At 42.5% G+C, this 18,257-nt stretch overlaps 1 protein-coding gene across 2 annotated transcripts in view; it reads left to right on the forward strand.

The window, feature by feature from the left end:
- The window catches only part of FSIP2 (fibrous sheath interacting protein 2), a 64,918-nt gene that overhangs the window by 11,119 nt on the left and 35,542 nt on the right, over positions 1–18,257 (forward strand). For both annotated transcript variants that reach the window (XM_077282932.1, XM_077282931.1), the window contains exons 2-4: positions 716–798; positions 9,285–9,446; positions 13,932–14,021. In XM_077282932.1, the coding sequence (XP_077139047.1) occupies positions 730–798; positions 9,285–9,446; positions 13,932–14,021 (321 nt within the window). In that variant the 5' untranslated portion in view covers positions 716–729. The remainder of the gene's footprint in view (positions 1–715; positions 799–9,284; positions 9,447–13,931; positions 14,022–18,257) is intronic.

The raw sequence follows: 18,257 nt of genomic DNA on the forward strand, positions 1-18,257 counted from the left end.
TGACTGATAACAACAACTCCCATCATCTCTTTACCATTGTTTCAGACACACTGGAAGTTGTAGGTTCATGCGATACAAATGTATATGAGGCCGACTTAAGATGATAATTGATTACTGTAGTAAACTTGGTGATGCAGTCATGTACTTATGGTGGTTCTGGTGATATGTTCATGTACTGATGCATTTATTTACTGATGGTAATTCTTATGATATATTTATGTATTGATTATGGTTCTGGTGATGCATCATGTACTTATGGTGGTTCTAGTGACATATTTATTTACTGATGATGGTTTTGTGCCATATTTAAGTACTATTGATGGCTCTGGTGTTCTGTTTATGTTCTGATGATGATTTTGGTTTCGCATGATCGTTCTGATGATGAATACAGCACCATAACCTTCTTTGTTACATTAATACATCATCAGAGCCATCTGCAGTACAGGAATGTAGCACCACAACCACCATCAGTACAGGAATACGACACCACAGCTACCATCAGTGCATGAATACGCCACCAGAACCACTGTCCGTACAAGAATACGCCACCAGAACCACTATCCGTACAAGATTCTGGCACCAGAACCACCATCAATTTTGTTGCAAACTGAATTTGTGGTGTGAAAGGTACAAAATCCATCATACATATCCCTTTATCTATAATAGGGTTTGTTTTGTTTCCACATGATGTATTCTGTTTCTTCTATTTATTCAGTAAAAGCACTAGAAATGGCATCTAAATATCCTGTAAAGTCAGGCTACAAGTATTCATTCTACAGAACAAGACTTGGTGAACCGGTAATTCTTCCTACTTCTCATTTACTATCTATCTTTCTGTCTGGTTATTTATCTAGCGATCTATCTATCTGTCTGTAGATGCATATGTTTATTGTCAATACAATTTATTACGATTACTTGCAATGCTAAATTTCCCCTGTAGCATCTTGAGGACACCCCATCGGAAGCCTCTTGCTTTAGGAAAAGCAGTCTCATGAAAGAGTGTTCATCAAAGTACATAAACAGATGTCCACTTGCCATAAAAGTATAGTGGTTTCTGTTATCTGTCATTCTGGCCTTTATTTTCCTTGATGTTCTTTGCTTGGTTATTTTGTTAGCTCTGTCTACAAAAATCCTGAGTAGCCCCCTCCCTCTATTGTTGACATATATGTCATATATCAAAATGACCAGACTGTGTTTTAGTGCAACTTTATGCAACGCCTATATATATATGCACTAAGGTGTTGTATCCACTGCTTGAGAAAGGCTCATTTGGAGCCGAAACGTTGCCCAGACATGCGGGTCTGATTAAATCCTGCACATTTATTAAGAAAAATGGAGTGCTGCCTTCTTTTTTGAACTTTATGGACTTTGGATAACCAGTGGACAGGTTACCTGGAGGATTTGCACCCAGAGATAAGTAGAAGTGTTGTGCTGTTCCTTTTTTATGAATACACTGGTATATATATACATATACAGTGCCTACAAGTAGTATTCAACCCCCTGCAGATTTAGCAGGTTTAATAAGATGCAAATAAGTTAGAGCCTTCAAACTTCAAACAAGAGCAGGATTTATTAACAGATGCATAAATCTTACAAACCAAAAAGTTTTGTTGCTCAGTTAAATTTTTATAAATTTTAAACATAAAAGTGTGGGTCAATTATTATTCAACCCCTAGGTTTAATATTTTGTGGAATAACCTTTGTTTGCAATTACAGATAATAATCGTCTTTTATAAGACCTGATCAGGCCGGCACAGGTCTCTTGAGTTATCTTGGCCCACTCCTCCATGCAGATCTTCTCCAAGTTATCTAGGTTCTTTGGGTGTCTCATGTGGACTTTATTCTTGAGCTCCTTCCACAAGTTTTCAATTGGGTTAAGGTCAGGAGACTGACTAGGCCACTGCAACACCTTGATTTTTTGCCTCTTGAACCAGGCCTTGGTTTTCTTGGCTGTGTGCTTTGGGTCGTTGTCTTGTTGGAAGATGAAATGACGACCCATCTTAAGATCCTTGATGGAGGAGCGGAGGTTCTTGGCCAAAATCTCCAGGTAGGCCATACTATCCATCTTCCCATGGATGCGGACCAGATGGCCAGGCCCCTTGGCTGAGAAACAGCTCCACAGCATGATGCTGCCACCACCATGCTTGACTGTAGGGATGGTATTCTTGGGGTCGTATGCAGTGCCATCCAGTCTCCAAATGTCACGTGTGTGGTTGGCACCAAAGATCTCGATCTTGGTCTCATCAGACCAGAGAACCTTGAACCAGTCAGTCTCAGAGTCCTCCAAGTGATCATGAGCAAACTGTAGACGAGCCTTGACATGACGCTTTGAAAGTAAAGGTACCTTGCGGGCTCGTCTGGAACGGAGACCATTGCGGTGGAGTACGTTACTTATGGTATTGACTGAAACCAATGTCCCCACTGCCATGAGATCTTCCCGGAGCTCCTTCGTTGTTGTCCTTGGGTTAGCCTTGACTCTTCGGACAAGCCTGGCCTCGGCACGGGAGGAAACTTTCAAAGGCTGTCCAGGCCGTGGAAGGCTAACAGTAGTTCCATAAGCCTTCCACTTCCGGATGATGCTCCCAACAGTGGAGACAGGTAGGCCCAACTCCTTGGAAAGGGTTTTTGTTGTGAAATTGGATTTTGGGCTCCCCCGGTGGCCACTGGTGGAATTGAACTGGTGTGCATCATCCCCTCTGTTCACCTGTTTCCATCAGGATGTGGGAGTCGCTATTTAACCTTGCTCCACTGTCACTTCCATGCCGGTCAACATTGTAATCAGAAGCCTTTCTGTGCATGTTCCTGCTGCTAGACAACTCCCAGCTAAGTTGGACTTTAGTCCTCGTTTGTTTTTGCATTTTGTTCCAGTTCACAGCTGTAGTTTCGTTTCTGTGTCTGGAAAGCTCTTGTGATCTGAAATTGCCACTCTGATGTTATGAGTTAATACTAGAGTCTTAAAGTAATTTCAGGATGGTATTTTGATAGGGTTTTCAGCTGACCATGAAAGTGCCCTTTCTGTCTTCCTGCTATCTAGTAAGCGGACCTCAATTTTGCTAAACCTATTTTCATACTACGTTTGTCAATTCATCTAAAATCACCGCCAATATATGTGGGGGCCTCTGTCTGCCTATCGGGGAAATTTCTCTAGAGGTGAGCCAGGACTATATTTTCCTCTGCCAGGATTAGTTAGTCCTCCGGCCGGCGCTGGGCGTCTAGGGATAAAAAACGTAGGCAACGCTACCCGGCTACTGTTAGTTGTGCGGCAGGTTTAGTTCATGGTCAGTTTAGTTTCCATCCTTCCAAGAGCTAGTACTTATGTTTGCTGGGCTATGTTCTCTTGCCATTGAGAACCATAACAGTTTGACCGGACAAAAAGGGTTAAATTAATTGACAGAGAAAGGAGAGAAAAGAGAAGTCTGCTGAAGATTTTTTTTTTTTTCCCTTCCCTTCAGTTCTGAGTGTGCTTGTAATTGAATCTCTTGCAAATCTGCCTATATTGCAGCCTTTCTCTCTCTCTCTCTCCTTCTAATCCTGGAATGGCTCTGTGTTCACCTGTTTAAAATGGATATTCAGAGTTTAGCTGCAGGTTTGAATAATCTCACCACGAAAGTTCAAAATTTACAAGATTTTGTTGTTCATGTTCCTATATCTGAACCTAGAATTCCTTTGCCTGAATTTTTCTCGGGGAATAGATCTTGCTTTCAAAATTTCAAAAATAATTGCAAGTTGTTTTTGTCCCTGAAATCTCGCTCTGCTGGAGATCCTGCTCAGCAGGTCAGGATTGTGATTTCCTTGCTCCGGGGCGACCCTCAGGATTGGGCTTTTGCATTGGCTCCAGGGGATCCTGCGTTGCTCAATGTGGATGCGTTTTTTCTGGCCTTGGGGTTGCTTTATGAGGAACCTCAGTTAGAGCTTCAGGCGGAAAAGGCCTTGATGTCCCTATCTCAGGGGCAAGACGAAGCTGAAATATACTGCCAGAAATTCCGTAAATGGGCTGTGCTTACTCAGTGGAATGAGTGCGCCCTGGCGGCGAATTTCAGAGAGGGTCTCTCTGATGCCATTAAGGATGTTATGGTGGGGTTCCCTGTGCCTGCGGGTCTGAATGAGTCCATGACAATGGCTATCCAGATCGATAGGCGTCTGCGGGAGCGCAAACCTGTGCACCATTTGGCGGTGTCTACTGAGAAGACGCCAGAGAATATGCAATGTGATAGAATTCTGTCCAGAAGTGAACGGCAGAATTTAAGACGAAAAAATGGGTTGTGCTTCTGTTGCGGTGATTCAACTCATGTTATATCAGCATGCTCTAAGCGTACTAAGAAGCTTGATAAGTCTGTTTCAATTGGCACTTTACAGTCTAAGTTTATTCTATCTGTGACCCTGATTTGTTCTTTATCATCTATTACCGCGGATGCCTATGTCGACTCTGGCGCCGCTTTGAGTCTTATGGATTGGTCCTTTGCCAAACGCTGTGGGTATGATTTGGAGCCTCTTGAAACTCCTATACCCCTGAAGGGGATTGACTCCACCCCATTGGCTAGTAATAAACCACAATACTGGACACAAGTAACTATGCGGATTAATCCGGATCATCAGGAGATTATTCGCTTTCTTGTGCTGTATAACCTACATGATGTGTTGATGCTTGGATTGCCATGGCTGCAATCTCATAACCCAGTCCTTGACTGGAAAGCTATGTCTGTGTTAAGCTGGGGATGTAAGGGGACGCATGGGGACGTACCTGTGGTTTCCATTTCATCATCTATTCCCTCTGAGATTCCTGAATTCTTGACTGAATATCGTGACGTTTTTGAAGAACCTAAGCTTGGTTCATTACCTCCGCACCGGGAGTGCGATTGTGCCATAGATTTGATTCCGGGTAGTAAATACCCTAAGGGTCGTTTATTTAATCTGTCTGTGCCTGAACATGCTGCTATGCGAGAATATATAAAGGAGTCCTTGGAAAAGGGACATATTCGTCCTTCGTCATCTCCCTTAGGAGCCGGTTTTTTCTTTGTGGCTAAGAAAGATGGCTCTTTGAGGCCGTGCATTGATTATCGGCTTTTGAATAAAATCACGGTTAAATATCAATATCCGTTGCCACTGCTGACTGATTTGTTTGCTCGCATAAAGGGGGCCAAGTGGTTCTCTAAGATAGATCTCCGTGGGGCGTATAATTTGGTGCGAATTAAGCAGGGGGATGAGTGGAAGACCGCATTTAATACGCCCGAGGGCCACTTTGAGTATTTGGTGATGCCTTTTGGTCTTTCAAATGCCCCTTCAGTCTTTCAGTCCTTTATGCATGACATTTTCCGTGATTATTTGGATAAATTTATGATTGTGTATCTGGATGATATTTTGATTTTTTTGGATGACTGGGACTCTCATGTCCAGCAGGTCAGGAGGGTTTTTCAGGTTTTGCGGTCTAATTCCTTGTGTGTGAAGGGTTCTAAGTGCGTTTTTGGGGTACAAAAGATTTCCTTTTTGGGATATATTTTTTCCCCCTCTTCCATCGAGATGGATCCTGTCAAGGTTCAGGCTATTTGTGATTGGACGCAACCCTCTTCTCTTAAGAGTCTTCAGAAATTTTTGGGCTTTGCTAACTTTTATCGTCGATTTATTGCTGGTTTTTCTGATGTTGTTAAACCATTGACTGATTTGACTAAGAAGGGTGCTGATGTTGCTGATTGGTCCCCTGCTGCTGTGGAGGCCTTTCGGGAGCTTAAGCGCCGCTTTTCTTCCGCCCCTGTGTTGCGTCAGCCTGATGTTGCTCTTCCTTTTCAGGTTGAGGTCGACGCTTCTGAAATCGGAGCTGGGGCAGTTTTGTCGCAGAGAAGTTCCGATTGTTCCGTGATGAGACCTTGTGCCTTTTTCTCGCGTAAATTTTCGCCCGCCGAGCGGAATTATGATGTTGGGAATCGGGAGCTTTTGGCCATGAAGTGGGCTTTTGAGGAGTGGCGTCATTGGCTTGAGGGGGCTAGACATCAGGTGGTGGTATTGACTGACCACAAAAATCTAATTTATCTTGAGTCCGCCAGACGCCTGAATCCTAGACAGGCGCGCTGGTCGTTGTTTTTCTCTCGGTTTAATTTTGTGGTGTCCTACCTGCCGGGTTCTAAGAATGTTAAGGCGGATGCCCTTTCTAGGAGTTTTGAGCCTGACTCCCCTGGTAACTCTGAACCTACAGGTATCCTTAAGGATGGAGTGATATTGTCTGCCGTTTCTCCAGACCTGCGGCGGGCCTTGCAGGAGTTTCAGGCGGATAGACCTGATCGTTGCCCACCTGGTAGACTGTTTGTTCCTGATGATTGGACCAGTAAAGTCATTTCTGAGGTTCATTCTTCTGCGTTGACAGGTCATCCTGGAATCTTTGGTACCAGGGATTTGGTGGCAAGGTCCTTCTGGTGGCCTTCCCTGTCTCGAGATGTGCGAGGCTTTGTGCAGTCTTGTGACGTTTGTGCTCGGGCCAAGCCTTGTTGTTCTCGGGCTAGTGGATTGTTGTTGCCCTTGCCTATCCCGAAGAGGCCCTGGACGCACATCTCTATGGATTTTATTTCGGATCTTCCTGTTTCTCAGAAGATGTCTGTCATCTGGGTGGTGTGTGACCGTTTCTCTAAGATGGTCCATTTGGTTCCCCTGCCTAAGTTGCCTTCTTCTTCCGAGTTGGTTCCTCTGTTTTTTCAAAATGTGGTCCGTTTGCATGGTATTCCGGAGAATATCGTTTCTGACAGAGGAACCCAATTCGTGTCTAGATTTTGGCGAGCATTCTGTGCTAGGATGGGCATAGATTTGTCTTTCTCGTCTGCTTTCCATCCTCAGACTAATGGCCAGACCGAGAGGACGAATCAGACCTTGGAGACATATTTGAGGTGTTTTGTGTCTGCAGATCAGGGTGATTGGGTTGCTTTTTTGCCTTTAGCGGAGTTTGCCCTCAATAATCGGGCCAGCTCTGCCACCTTGGTGTCTCCTTTTTTCTGTAATTCGGGGTTTCATCCTCGATTTTCTTCTGGTCAGGTGGAATCTTCGGATTGTCCTGGAGTGGATGCTGTGGTGGAGAGGTTGCATCAGATTTGGGGGCAGGTAGTGGACAATTTGAAGTTGTCCCAGGAGAAGACTCAGCTTTTTGCCAACCGCCGGCGTCGGGTTGGTCCTCGGCTTTGTGTTGGGGACTTGGTGTGGTTGTCTTCTCGTTTTGTCCCTATGAGGGTTTCTTCTCCTAAGTTTAAGCCTCGGTTCATCGGCCCGTACAAGATATTGGAGATTCTTAACCCTGTGTCCTTCCGTTTGGACCTCCCTGCATCTTTTTCTATTCATAATGTTTTTCATCGGTCATTGTTGCGCAGGTATGAGGTACCGGTTGTGCCTTCCGTTGAGCCTCCTGCTCCGGTGTTGGTTGAGGGCGAGTTGGAGTACGCTGTGGAAAAAATCTTGGACTCCCGTGTTTCCAGACGGAAACTCCAGTATCTGGTCAAATGGAAGGGATACGGTCAGGAGGATAATTCTTGGGTGACTGCCTCTGATGTTCATGCCTCCGATCTGGTCCGTGCCTTTCATAGGGCTCATCCTGATCGCCCTGGTGGTTCTGGTGAGGGTTCGGTGCCCCCTCCTTGAGGGGGGGGTACTGTTGTGAAATTGGATTTTGGGCTCCCCCGGTGGCCACTGGTGGAATTGAACTGGTGTGCATCATCCCCTCTGTTCACCTGTTTCCATCAGGATGTGGGAGTCGCTATTTAACCTTGCTCCTCTGTCACTTCTATGCCGGTCAACATTGTAATCAGAAGCCTTTCTGTGCATGTTCCTGCTGCTAGACAACTCCCAGCTAAGTTGGACTTTAGTCCTCGTTTGTTTTTGCATTTTGTTCCAGTTCACAGCTGTAGTTTCATTTCTGTGTCTGGAAAGCTCTTGTGATCTGAAATTGCCACTCTGATGTTATGAGTTAATACTAGAGTCTTAAAGTAATTTCAGGATGGTATTTTGATAGGGTTTTCAGCTGACCATGAAAGTGCCCTTTCTGTCTTCCTGCTATCTAGTAAGCGGACCTCAATTTTGCTAAACCTATTTTCATACTACGTTTGTCAATTCATCTAAAATCACCGCCAATATATGTGGGGGCCTCTGTCTGCCTATCGGGGAAATTTCTCTAGAGGTGAGCCAGGACTATATTTTCCTCTGCCAGGATTAGTTAGTCCTCCGGCCGGCGCTGGGCGTCTAGGGATAAAAAACGTAGGCAACGCTACCCGGCTACTGTTAGTTGTGCGGCAGGTTTAGTTCATGGTCAGTTTAGTTTCCATCCTTCCAAGAGCTAGTACTTATGTTTGCTGGGCTATGTTCTCTTGCCATTGAGAACCATAACAGGTTTTGTACCCCTTGCCAGCCTTGTGACCCTCCACGATCTTGTCTCTGATGGCCTTGGAATGCTCCTTTGTCTTTCCCATGTTGACCATGTTTGAGTGCTGTTCACAAGTTTGGGGAGGGTCTTAAATAGTCAGAAAAGGCTGGAAAAAGAGATAATTAATCCAAACATGTTAAGCTCATTGTTCTTTGTGCCTGAACTACTTCTTAATACTTTAGGGGAACCAAACAGAATTCTGGTGGGTTGAGGGGTTGAATAATAAATGACCCTCTGAAAAATCTTTTCCCAATTTAAAAAAAAATAAACAAAGAAATAACATTCTTTTTTGCTGCAGTGCATTTCACACTTCCAGGCTGATCTACAGTCCAAATGTCACAATGCCAAGTTAATTCCAAATGTGTAAACCTGCTAAATCTGCAGGGGGTTGAATACTACTTGTAGGCACTGTACATATATATATATATATATATATATATATATATATATATATATATATATATATATATATATATATATATATTAACTTTACTTGGCCTTGCATATAAATTCTTTTACGTGGATATATCAATTGACTTTTTCTTAAATTTTGGCACCTTACCTTTAAGATTTGGCATGTATTTTTTGCATATGATGATCCTATATTTACATCTCTATTTTGAATTTTAGTCATGATTTTAAACTTTATATCTCAGTAAAAATGTATATATTTTTTTACGGCACATAGCTTCCTTTCGTCTCTCTTGGATGTGCTAATTCAAAGAAGCTGCCCCTTTACTAGGCAACTATATATTTATTGCTGTATGTTTTTTTTAATAGATGTTATTTAGAAAAATCGCCAGTCTCGGGCTGCCGATAAATGCTGAGTTAAGGAAAGATGTTGTAAAACTTTGTTCATTTTTTTAAATTAATGTAAAGATTATTTTCATTTTAGCTTCATCAACCAGCTTTTGAGTTCGATCTGACAGATCCGAACTGTTATTTGGTCAGAACAGAATACAACAATTTACACGACCCACATCTGAAATCCTTCTTCTATAACAAATCCAGATATGGTCAACTACAAACTCGGGGATATATAACTAAAAACAACCATGTAAGTTTACTGCTTAACTCCAATACTATCTATCTACAGTATCCATCTATCTATCTATCTATCTATCTATCTATCTATCTATCTATCTATCTATCTATCTATCTATCTATCTATCTTTTGTGGAAACCATGCCAATGGATGTGAAGCAGGACTGTAAGTTGATTCATTCACATTGGGGACAGTTTAAAACTATGGGACAAATATGTTCCTTGGTCCTCAAAGGGATTAAAAGGATCTGGCTGAAGAATAGTCGAGTTTGCAAATTCTGACCTGTTTCTTGCATTTTCTGTTTGTGTACATGTATTGCCGATTCTTTTTTTTCCTTTTTGTGTTGAAGAAATAATATTAAGGCTATTGGAGAGCATGAAGGATATATGGTCACTTTGTGTTTTTCAAATTGGCTTCCAGGCGCAAAAGCATCAACATCATTCTGCAAGGTTAAACATGACGACACAGTATCGAAAGCTCGTACCTATTTGTTTAAAGCGCATTAGTTTGTCTTTACATGTTCATGAAAAGTATTGACTTTCCCTAACCTTTCAAAGTATATTGTATTGGGTAAATATTACAAGCATTAAAATTAAAAAGTAAGGTATTAACTTGAGATGAAGTCAGTTGTGGAAGTGGTCTGACTGTAGTTGACAAAAATCAAAAATATACATGGGGTTGTTTCAAATATCTCATTTGGCCCTCACCATGCTGGTATATATCAAGATACAATTTTTACCAAATAAAATAGAATAGATGACTATTCCAAACAAAAACTTTTTCAAAAATATTCTGTAAAAATTTTTAAATATTTGCTATGCATTTTTGTTTACAATGGGAACCTTTTTGCAATCCCCCCCCCAGCTCAGATGCCAATTGTTGTCATAGTACCCTAAGGTCATCTGATGACCCCAGGGTATGTCTATGCAGTGGATAAGTAGCCTATAGGACAGGCAATCCTTTCAACAACAATCCACCATGACATAGACTTTAAACGTTATATAAACACAGCCATAAATGGGATATAATATTGATGACCTAGCCTTAGTCATCATCAATAACAGATTAGTAAGGGTTCTGCATTCAGCACTCACACTAATAAGCTGCTTATCAGTTCAGGTGGCATCTAGATGTAAAATCTGGACAATGTAGCTCCTTTTACTCTGTAGAATCTGCTGCCAAGAACTGCAGAACATCTCATATTCTCTTAAATAGGTATGTTTTCCAGTTCTCAGCAGCGGCCATTACACAGTACACAGAGGTATGTTGTTCATCTCTGTGCAGTGTTTCTCGGTACTTCCTGAGCTGATAACAGTTGGACAATGGGGGTGTTGGGTGTCAAACCCCCACTGATCTGATATTGATTACCTATCTATAGGATAGGTGATTAATATTATATGCCTGGACAACCCATTTAACGATCGCCAACATGCATTAAAACGGCAGTGAGGAATAAGTGAATAGCGCCCCCCAGCAGGCGCAATTCCCACGGTTGACAGCTGTGTATGACAGCTAACACCCTGCGGTATCAGCCACGGATGATTTTGGAACAGACCATCTAAGGCAGGATCCCCCCAGCTCAGATGCCAATTGTTGCCATAGTACCCTAAAGTCATCTGATGACCCCAGGGTATGCTGGCCCGTGAGATCCAGCTATAAGCAGGGTCTCACAGACTGTGTCAGAAAGTCACTGACAGGTCACCTGCACTGCAGTACATGAGTACTACAATGCATGAGACCAACCAGTAAAAATTTTACATGTCCCACAGTAGGACTTGAAAAAGTGGGAAAAAAAATCATTAAATGTGTAAAAAGGTTAAAAAAAAACAAAAAAAAACACAAAAAGAGTCAGGAAAAGTCATTTCGCCACTAAAAACGCAGCGTTTGCATGGAAGCAAAAATAAACAAAAAAGTACACATAATTGGTACTGCCTTTTGTGGAATGGCATGATCTATAAAACTGGCATGTTATTTATTCTGTACAGCAAACACTGTAAAAAAAGTTTTGTGCACTAATAAAAGCTAACTTGTCCTTCACAAAACCAGCCCCCACTCAGGTCCGTCATCTGTCATTAGAAATATAGGGGTTCCCACGTTACTAGTAGAACAAAAACTCTGGAAACGCGACATGGCTTCCGCCCTCCCAAATAAAATGCAGTGAAATCTGTGCTCCCAAATCCAAATCCCTCTTGCTTACGAGTCCCAGTGTGCCTAAACCGCAGTAAGTGGCCACATGTTTGACATTATTGTAGCGAGGAGAGAGCAGTTAACAATTTACAAGGTGCCTGTCACCAGAAGCAAAAGCTGGGCCCAATATATGGGGGTGCTACAATATATCGGGACACTACACTGTTTGGGGGCACAATGTATGGGCAATTCTCATACTTGTATGCCTGGGCTCCCTATTCCCATCCTTGTCTGCATGGCTCCTTATCCCCATCCTTGCATGCATAGCTCCTCATCCCCATCCTTGTATGCATGGCTCCTTATTTCCATCCTTGTCTGCATGGCTCCTTATTCCCATCCTTGCATGCATGGCTCCTCATCCCCATCCTTGTATGCATGGCTCCTTATTCCCATCCTTGTACGCATGGCTCCTTATTCCCATCCTTGTACGCATGGCTCCTTATTCCCATCCTTGTATGCATGGCTCCTTATTCCCATCCTTGTATGCATGGCTCCTTATTCCCATCCTTGTATGCATGGCTCCTTATTCTCATCCTTGTATGCATGGCTCCTTATTTCCATCTTTGTATGCATGGCTCCTTAGGCTGGAGTCACACTAGAGAGAAATATGGATGAGTGCTATGCGATAAAAAATAAGACACCTATCCATTATCAATCCATTAGTATGAAATGGTTAAAAATACACACACACATTAAGAATAAAGTCTTTTAATGAAAGAATGAAACACACAGGTTTAACATCTTTATTGCACTCTCAATCCAAGCAAAGCCCTCGTTCTCCTGTAAAAAATTCCAAAATAAAAAACCATCAATATCCCATACCTATCCGCTGTACAGTCAAGTTCCACGAAGTAAATCCATCTCAAGGGGTTAATTGCTTTACAACCCTGAGCGGTGCTAATACTACCGGCCGGGCTGTAAATCAGGGAGGAATGAATGAAAAGCTGCCTTTCCAGCCTCCCGGACGTGAACTCTGTAGAGTGGGAAAGTTTCTGAACATTTTCCCACGCTGTCAAGTTCACCCTGTCAGGCGGGGAGTCAGCGCAGCCTAAGTGATGTCAGCGGTAGTCACTGAGCATGACTCCCCACCTGACGCGGTGAACTTGACAAACTCAATTTTGACCCTTTAAAGGCAATCTGTCAGCAGGTTTTTGCTATATAATCTGAGAGCAGGATAATGCAGGGGCAGAAAGCTTGATTTCAGGGACGTGTCACTTGCTCAGCAGGACTTTATCACTGCTGGAGTATGTGTTCTGTGCCAGGCAATCTAGCCAAACTGTGTAACTCCACCCCCTACCACTGATTGACAGCTTTCTGATAATGTACAGTGTACACAAGAAGCCGCCAATCAGTGATGTAGGTGGGTTATACACAGCCCAGCATTCTGACCACTGGTACATCTACAGCAGAGAGAAAACAGATTCTATCAAAAGCAATCCAGTAATTGTAATATCATGCAGCTCTCAGATTCCATAGTAAAAACATGGTGACAGGTTCCCTTTAACAAGCCTTGCCACATGATGTAGGATGAGAAGACAAACTAAACACTCCAGTTATGTTTCGGGATTTTTGCTCCTCATCAGTGCAAAAGCAGGAAATTTGATTTGGCTGGATGAGAGGCAACTCACTGAGGTTCTATGAGACCTCTCACCTAGCCAAATCAGATCTCCTAATTTGCACTAATGAAGGGCAAACACACAGAAACATGTGTCTGCAAATGGAGTGTCTGGTTTGGCTTCTTTTCCTACGTCATGTGGCAAGGCTTGTTAAAAGCTTTATATTGACTTTTAGGATTGATGCATCCAATAGTTGGTGCTGGAGTTAAAGTCCTCTTCATCTCTGAAGAGGCTATTTGCATGTTTAATTTCCCATAGGAGCGTTACATGGCCTATAAGTCTCCTTATGCTGTCTTAGCGCTCTCTACAGTAATTATTGAAATAAAATGGATTCAAATATATTGACAATATCGTAAAGCAACATCCTGAGATGTAGCAAAGTTTACTTCCTGCATAGCTATGGTGTAGCGATGGTCAGTATACTACGGTCACTTCTGCACAGCAGTATATTGGAAAGTATATTGCATCACTAAACCAGAGTAGCGATGTACATGGAGAAAAAGAACAATGGAAAGATCTATACATCTCCCGAAAGTGGCTTAAGGGTCCGTGCTACTGCTGGTGCTAGAAGACGAGAAGAAAGTAAGAAGTAAGAATATAACCATTATACTTGGATTTTTAAGCCTGTTGCTTTTGTATCTTGGAGCAGAAAACAATAAGCTTGGTGTGTTATCTCTTAAATATTTCTTTTTAGGTCAAGTGTTCCTTACTAGAGTTTAATCAGTACAATAACTATATTCAACATAAGATGATTGCGTTAAACAGACAATATCTAAAGGAACAGGTCAGTATTTTAGTAATTGGTGGAGTTTCCATTAGTTGGACCCCCTTTGATCGATAGTGATGCCGTGTTATAGAGATATGTCAAAGTCAAACTTTGTCGTTGGGTTACCCAATGAAAGAAGTGGGCTTGAATTAGAAAAACTCGCTCACAAAAGTAGATCTGAGTTGCAGTACCATATACAATCAGTATAATAATAATAATAACCTTTATTTTTATATAGCACTAACATATTCCGCAGCGCTTTTAGTATGGTGTGGTTCTGGGTTTTTTTGGGGGGAAAGCCTTGTTTTCCTAGCACAAAAGAATCCCTTTGATCTGACAAATGTTTTTTTGTAGTGATGATGAGGTTTGCTTCATCCATTCTCCCATTGATGCGGAGAAGTAGTCCTATGCCTTTAGCAGAGAAACACCCCAAAACATAATGTTTCCACTTCCATGCTTGACAGTGGGGACAGTGCTCTTTGGGTCATAGGCAGCATTTCTCTTCTTCCAAACATGGCGAGTTGAGTTAATGCCAAAGAGCTCACTTTTTGTCTCATCTGACCACAGCGCCTTCTCCCAATCACTCACAGAATCATCCAGGTGTTCATTGGCAAACTTCAGACAGGCCTGCACGTGTGCCTTCTTAAGCAGGGGGACCTTGCGGTCATTGCAGGATTTTAAACCTTTATGGAGTAATGTGTTACCAATGGTTTTCTTGGTGACTGTGGTCCCAGCTGCCTTGAGAGCATTAACAAGTTCCCTCCGTGTAGTTTTAGGCTGATCTCTCACCTTCCCCATGATCAAGGATACCCCACAAGGTGAGATTTTGCATGGTGCCCCAGATCGATGTCGGTTGACAGTCATTTTGTATTTCTTCTTTTTTCTTACTATTGTACCAACAGTTGTCTCCTTCTCACCCAGCGTCTTACTTATGGTTTTGTAGCCCATTCCAGCTTTGTGCAGGTCTAGGATCTTGTCCCTGACATCCTTATAAAGGTCTTTGGTCTTGCCCATGTTGTAGAGGTTAGAGTCTGACTGATTAAGGCCCCTTTCACATATAATTTTTTTGCCATCAGCCACAATCCGTTGACTCGACGGATCCATCGCAGATTGTGAAAAAATGATGCGACGGATTCGTTTTTTCAACGGATCCAACTAGCGGATCTGGCTAATTGGATCCTAAATAAATCTAATCATTATCAGTTAAAAAAAAAAACGGGATCCGTTGCAGATTCTGTCATTTGACGCATCCGGCACCTATAGGCTTCCATTCAAGCAAACGACGGACGGCGACGGATCCATCGCTGTCCGATGTTTCGACGTACACAAAAAAGTTACTTTGTCCGTCATCTCAGGCCCCCGGACAAACAATTTTTGAAGGATTTGGTGAATGACGGATGAAACATGAGGCCATCTGTCGCAATCCGTCGCGAATACAAGTCTATTAGAAAAAAAAGCGGATCTGGCGGCATCAGTCTCCGGATTCATTTTTTTCAAAATTGGACGGATTGTGACTGATACCAAAAAACTGATGTGTGAAAGGGGCCTAATTGAGTCTGTGGACAGGAGTCTTTTATAAAGGTAACTATGTAAGACAGCTGTCTTTAATGCAGGTAACAAGTTGACTAGGAGCGTCTAACTGGTCTGTAGGAGCCAGAACTCTTAATGGTTGATTGGGGATAAAATACTTATTTCTCACTGCAAAATGCTAATAAATGTATATAATTTATACAATGTGATTTTCTGGATTTTATTTTTGATATTCTATCTCTCCATGTTAAAATTAACCTACCCTTAACCCCTTAATGACAGACAATACGCCTTTTAACTGACCTGACATATAAGAGACTAGCCTCCCCTTACAGGTAACAATCCAGCATCTGTCGGTTGTGCACTATAGCTGACAACTTTCTGCATCAGCCATGATCAGTGTTTGCACCATCCAAATCTGTTTAACCCCTTAGATGCTGCTGTCAATTGTGACTACATCATTATAAATGGCTAACAGAGTGTGAGGGCTTCCTCTTTATCCCAATTGGTGCCCTCAGATCATGATTTTGTGGTCCTGATGTTTGCCGTGGCAATTCATGACCAAATAGCTGCCTTAGAGTCTGACAGCTATAGTAATCTGTTCAGAAGTTAGAGGCATTTAGGTGGTAAAAATGCACATTTTCATTTCTGTCATGCCACTTTGCATTAATTCCTGTAAAGCACCTGAAGGGTTAATAAACTACCTGACAGCAGTTTTTGATATGTCAGGGGGTGCTGTTTTTAAAATGGTATCACGTATGGGGGTTTCCCAATATATGAGACCCCTAAAGTCACTTCAAACATGGATAAGTCCCTAAAAAAATAAGTTTAGTAAATTTCCTTGAAAAAATGAAAAATTGCAGCTACATTTTTAAACTTCCTAAAATGCTAACAAAATAAAATAACATTTTACAAATGGTGCTGATGTAAAGCCAACATGTGGGAAATGTTATTTATTAATGGTTTGCTGTGGTATGACCATCTGGATTAAAGGGATAATCATTCAAATTTTGAAAAGTGCTAATTTTCTAACATTTTTCTCAACTTTTTGATATTTTTTATAAATAAACACAAAACATATTGACCTAAATTTACCATTATCATAAAGTATAATGTGTCACGAAAAAACATTCTCAAAATCACTGGGATTTGTTGAAGCGTTGCAGAGTTATTACCACATAAAGTGACACTGGTCAGATTTCAAAAATTTGGCTCTGTCACTAAGGGGTTAAAATTATAGACTGTTCATGTCTTTGTCAGTGGGCAAACTTACAAAATCAGCAAGGGATCACATACTTATTTCCCCCACTGTATACTCTTGAGGACATTGAGGCCAGTATGGACATCATAGTTTGTAATCAGATTGTGAAAGTCGGATGTGTGAGATTGTAATATTACTTTAGGGACTATCATCCTAGCATGATCCCTGTTAATTTGCTTTATGACATCCCTATCCAACTATTATCTTATACTGTACCTTTGTGTGCAAACATTGCATGGAGAAAAGAATAGATTATCTCAGGGGTCTGTAATACGGATCTATAGGGACTCAGTGTAACACCAAATAAGGGGTCATAAATCTCTAATTCTCAGATGTGCCAGGGAAAGGGGTATGGCTTTTATATCATACAATGTGCAACTGATCTACTGATTACCGTATTTTTCAGACTATAACACGCACTTTTTCCCCCCAAAAAATGTGAGGAAAATGGGGGGTGCGTTTTATAGTCGTAATGCAGGCTTACCGGCAGTGGTGTGGTGGCGGCGGCAGAGGTGCGGCGGCGGCAGAGGTGTGGGGATAATGAGCGGTATGGTTCTGCTTTCCGGGGCTTCAGGAAAATGGCCGCGGGAGGCCACGCGTGCGCAGATGGAGATCGCGACAGCCATTTTCCTGAAGCTGAGTTCGCAGATTTAGATCTCGGCTTCAGGAAAATGGCCGCAGTGAACTCCATCTGCGCACACGTGGGCTCCCGTGGCCATTTTCCTGAAGCCTCGGGAAGCAGAGCACTCATCTGCGCACGCGCGGCCTCAAGAAGATGGCCGCCGCCACTAAGAAACCGGTGATTAACCCGGCTCTGCTGCTCACATTGGATACCTGTCATGTCGGACGCTGTTCAGACCAGGTCGTCCGACAGACAGCGGTAGTTCCGCTTTTGACCACTATTTGCTCATTGGCGTCGGCTAGATTTTGTCTAGCTGTTCCGTGGTTAATTTACCTGATCCTCGGATTGGAAGCTGGGCCATGCCCATTGCCTTCAAATAATTCTCCTGATCATTGGGCGTCGCCGATTATAGCTTCTGTCTTGTGCGTTGTTATCTCGGTCTGGAGTGGAGAGCTGGTTGTTGGAGAATCGTTGCTGGTGGTGTATTTTCCTTTGTCTTATTTACTCCTTCCTATATTTGTATTTATTTTGCCCTGCACATTTATAGTGTATTCCTGAGTGACTGCGGCGTGGTGTATATTTTCCTTTATCCTTGTCTGTGCTATCTGTGGGTATTGGTGTATTGCATTCACTGGGTGGAGGTCGAAGGTTTCAGCCTAGGGTTGAAACAGGAGGCAGGGTGAGGTTCGAGGCCTGGACATGCACACCATCAGTGTAAACTTCAGGTAGAGGGTCAGTCAGTATTTCCCTAGTCTGAGGGAAATTGCAGGGGCCCGGGTTATTAGCTCTCGACCACCTAGTCTCCCCGTGACATTATAATCGGCCCAAAAAAAAAAAAAAA

Source organism: Ranitomeya variabilis, chromosome 2, assembly GCF_051348905.1.
Source record: "Ranitomeya variabilis isolate aRanVar5 chromosome 2, aRanVar5.hap1, whole genome shotgun sequence".
In the NCBI taxonomy this organism is placed as follows: Eukaryota; Metazoa; Chordata; class Amphibia; order Anura; family Dendrobatidae; genus Ranitomeya; species Ranitomeya variabilis.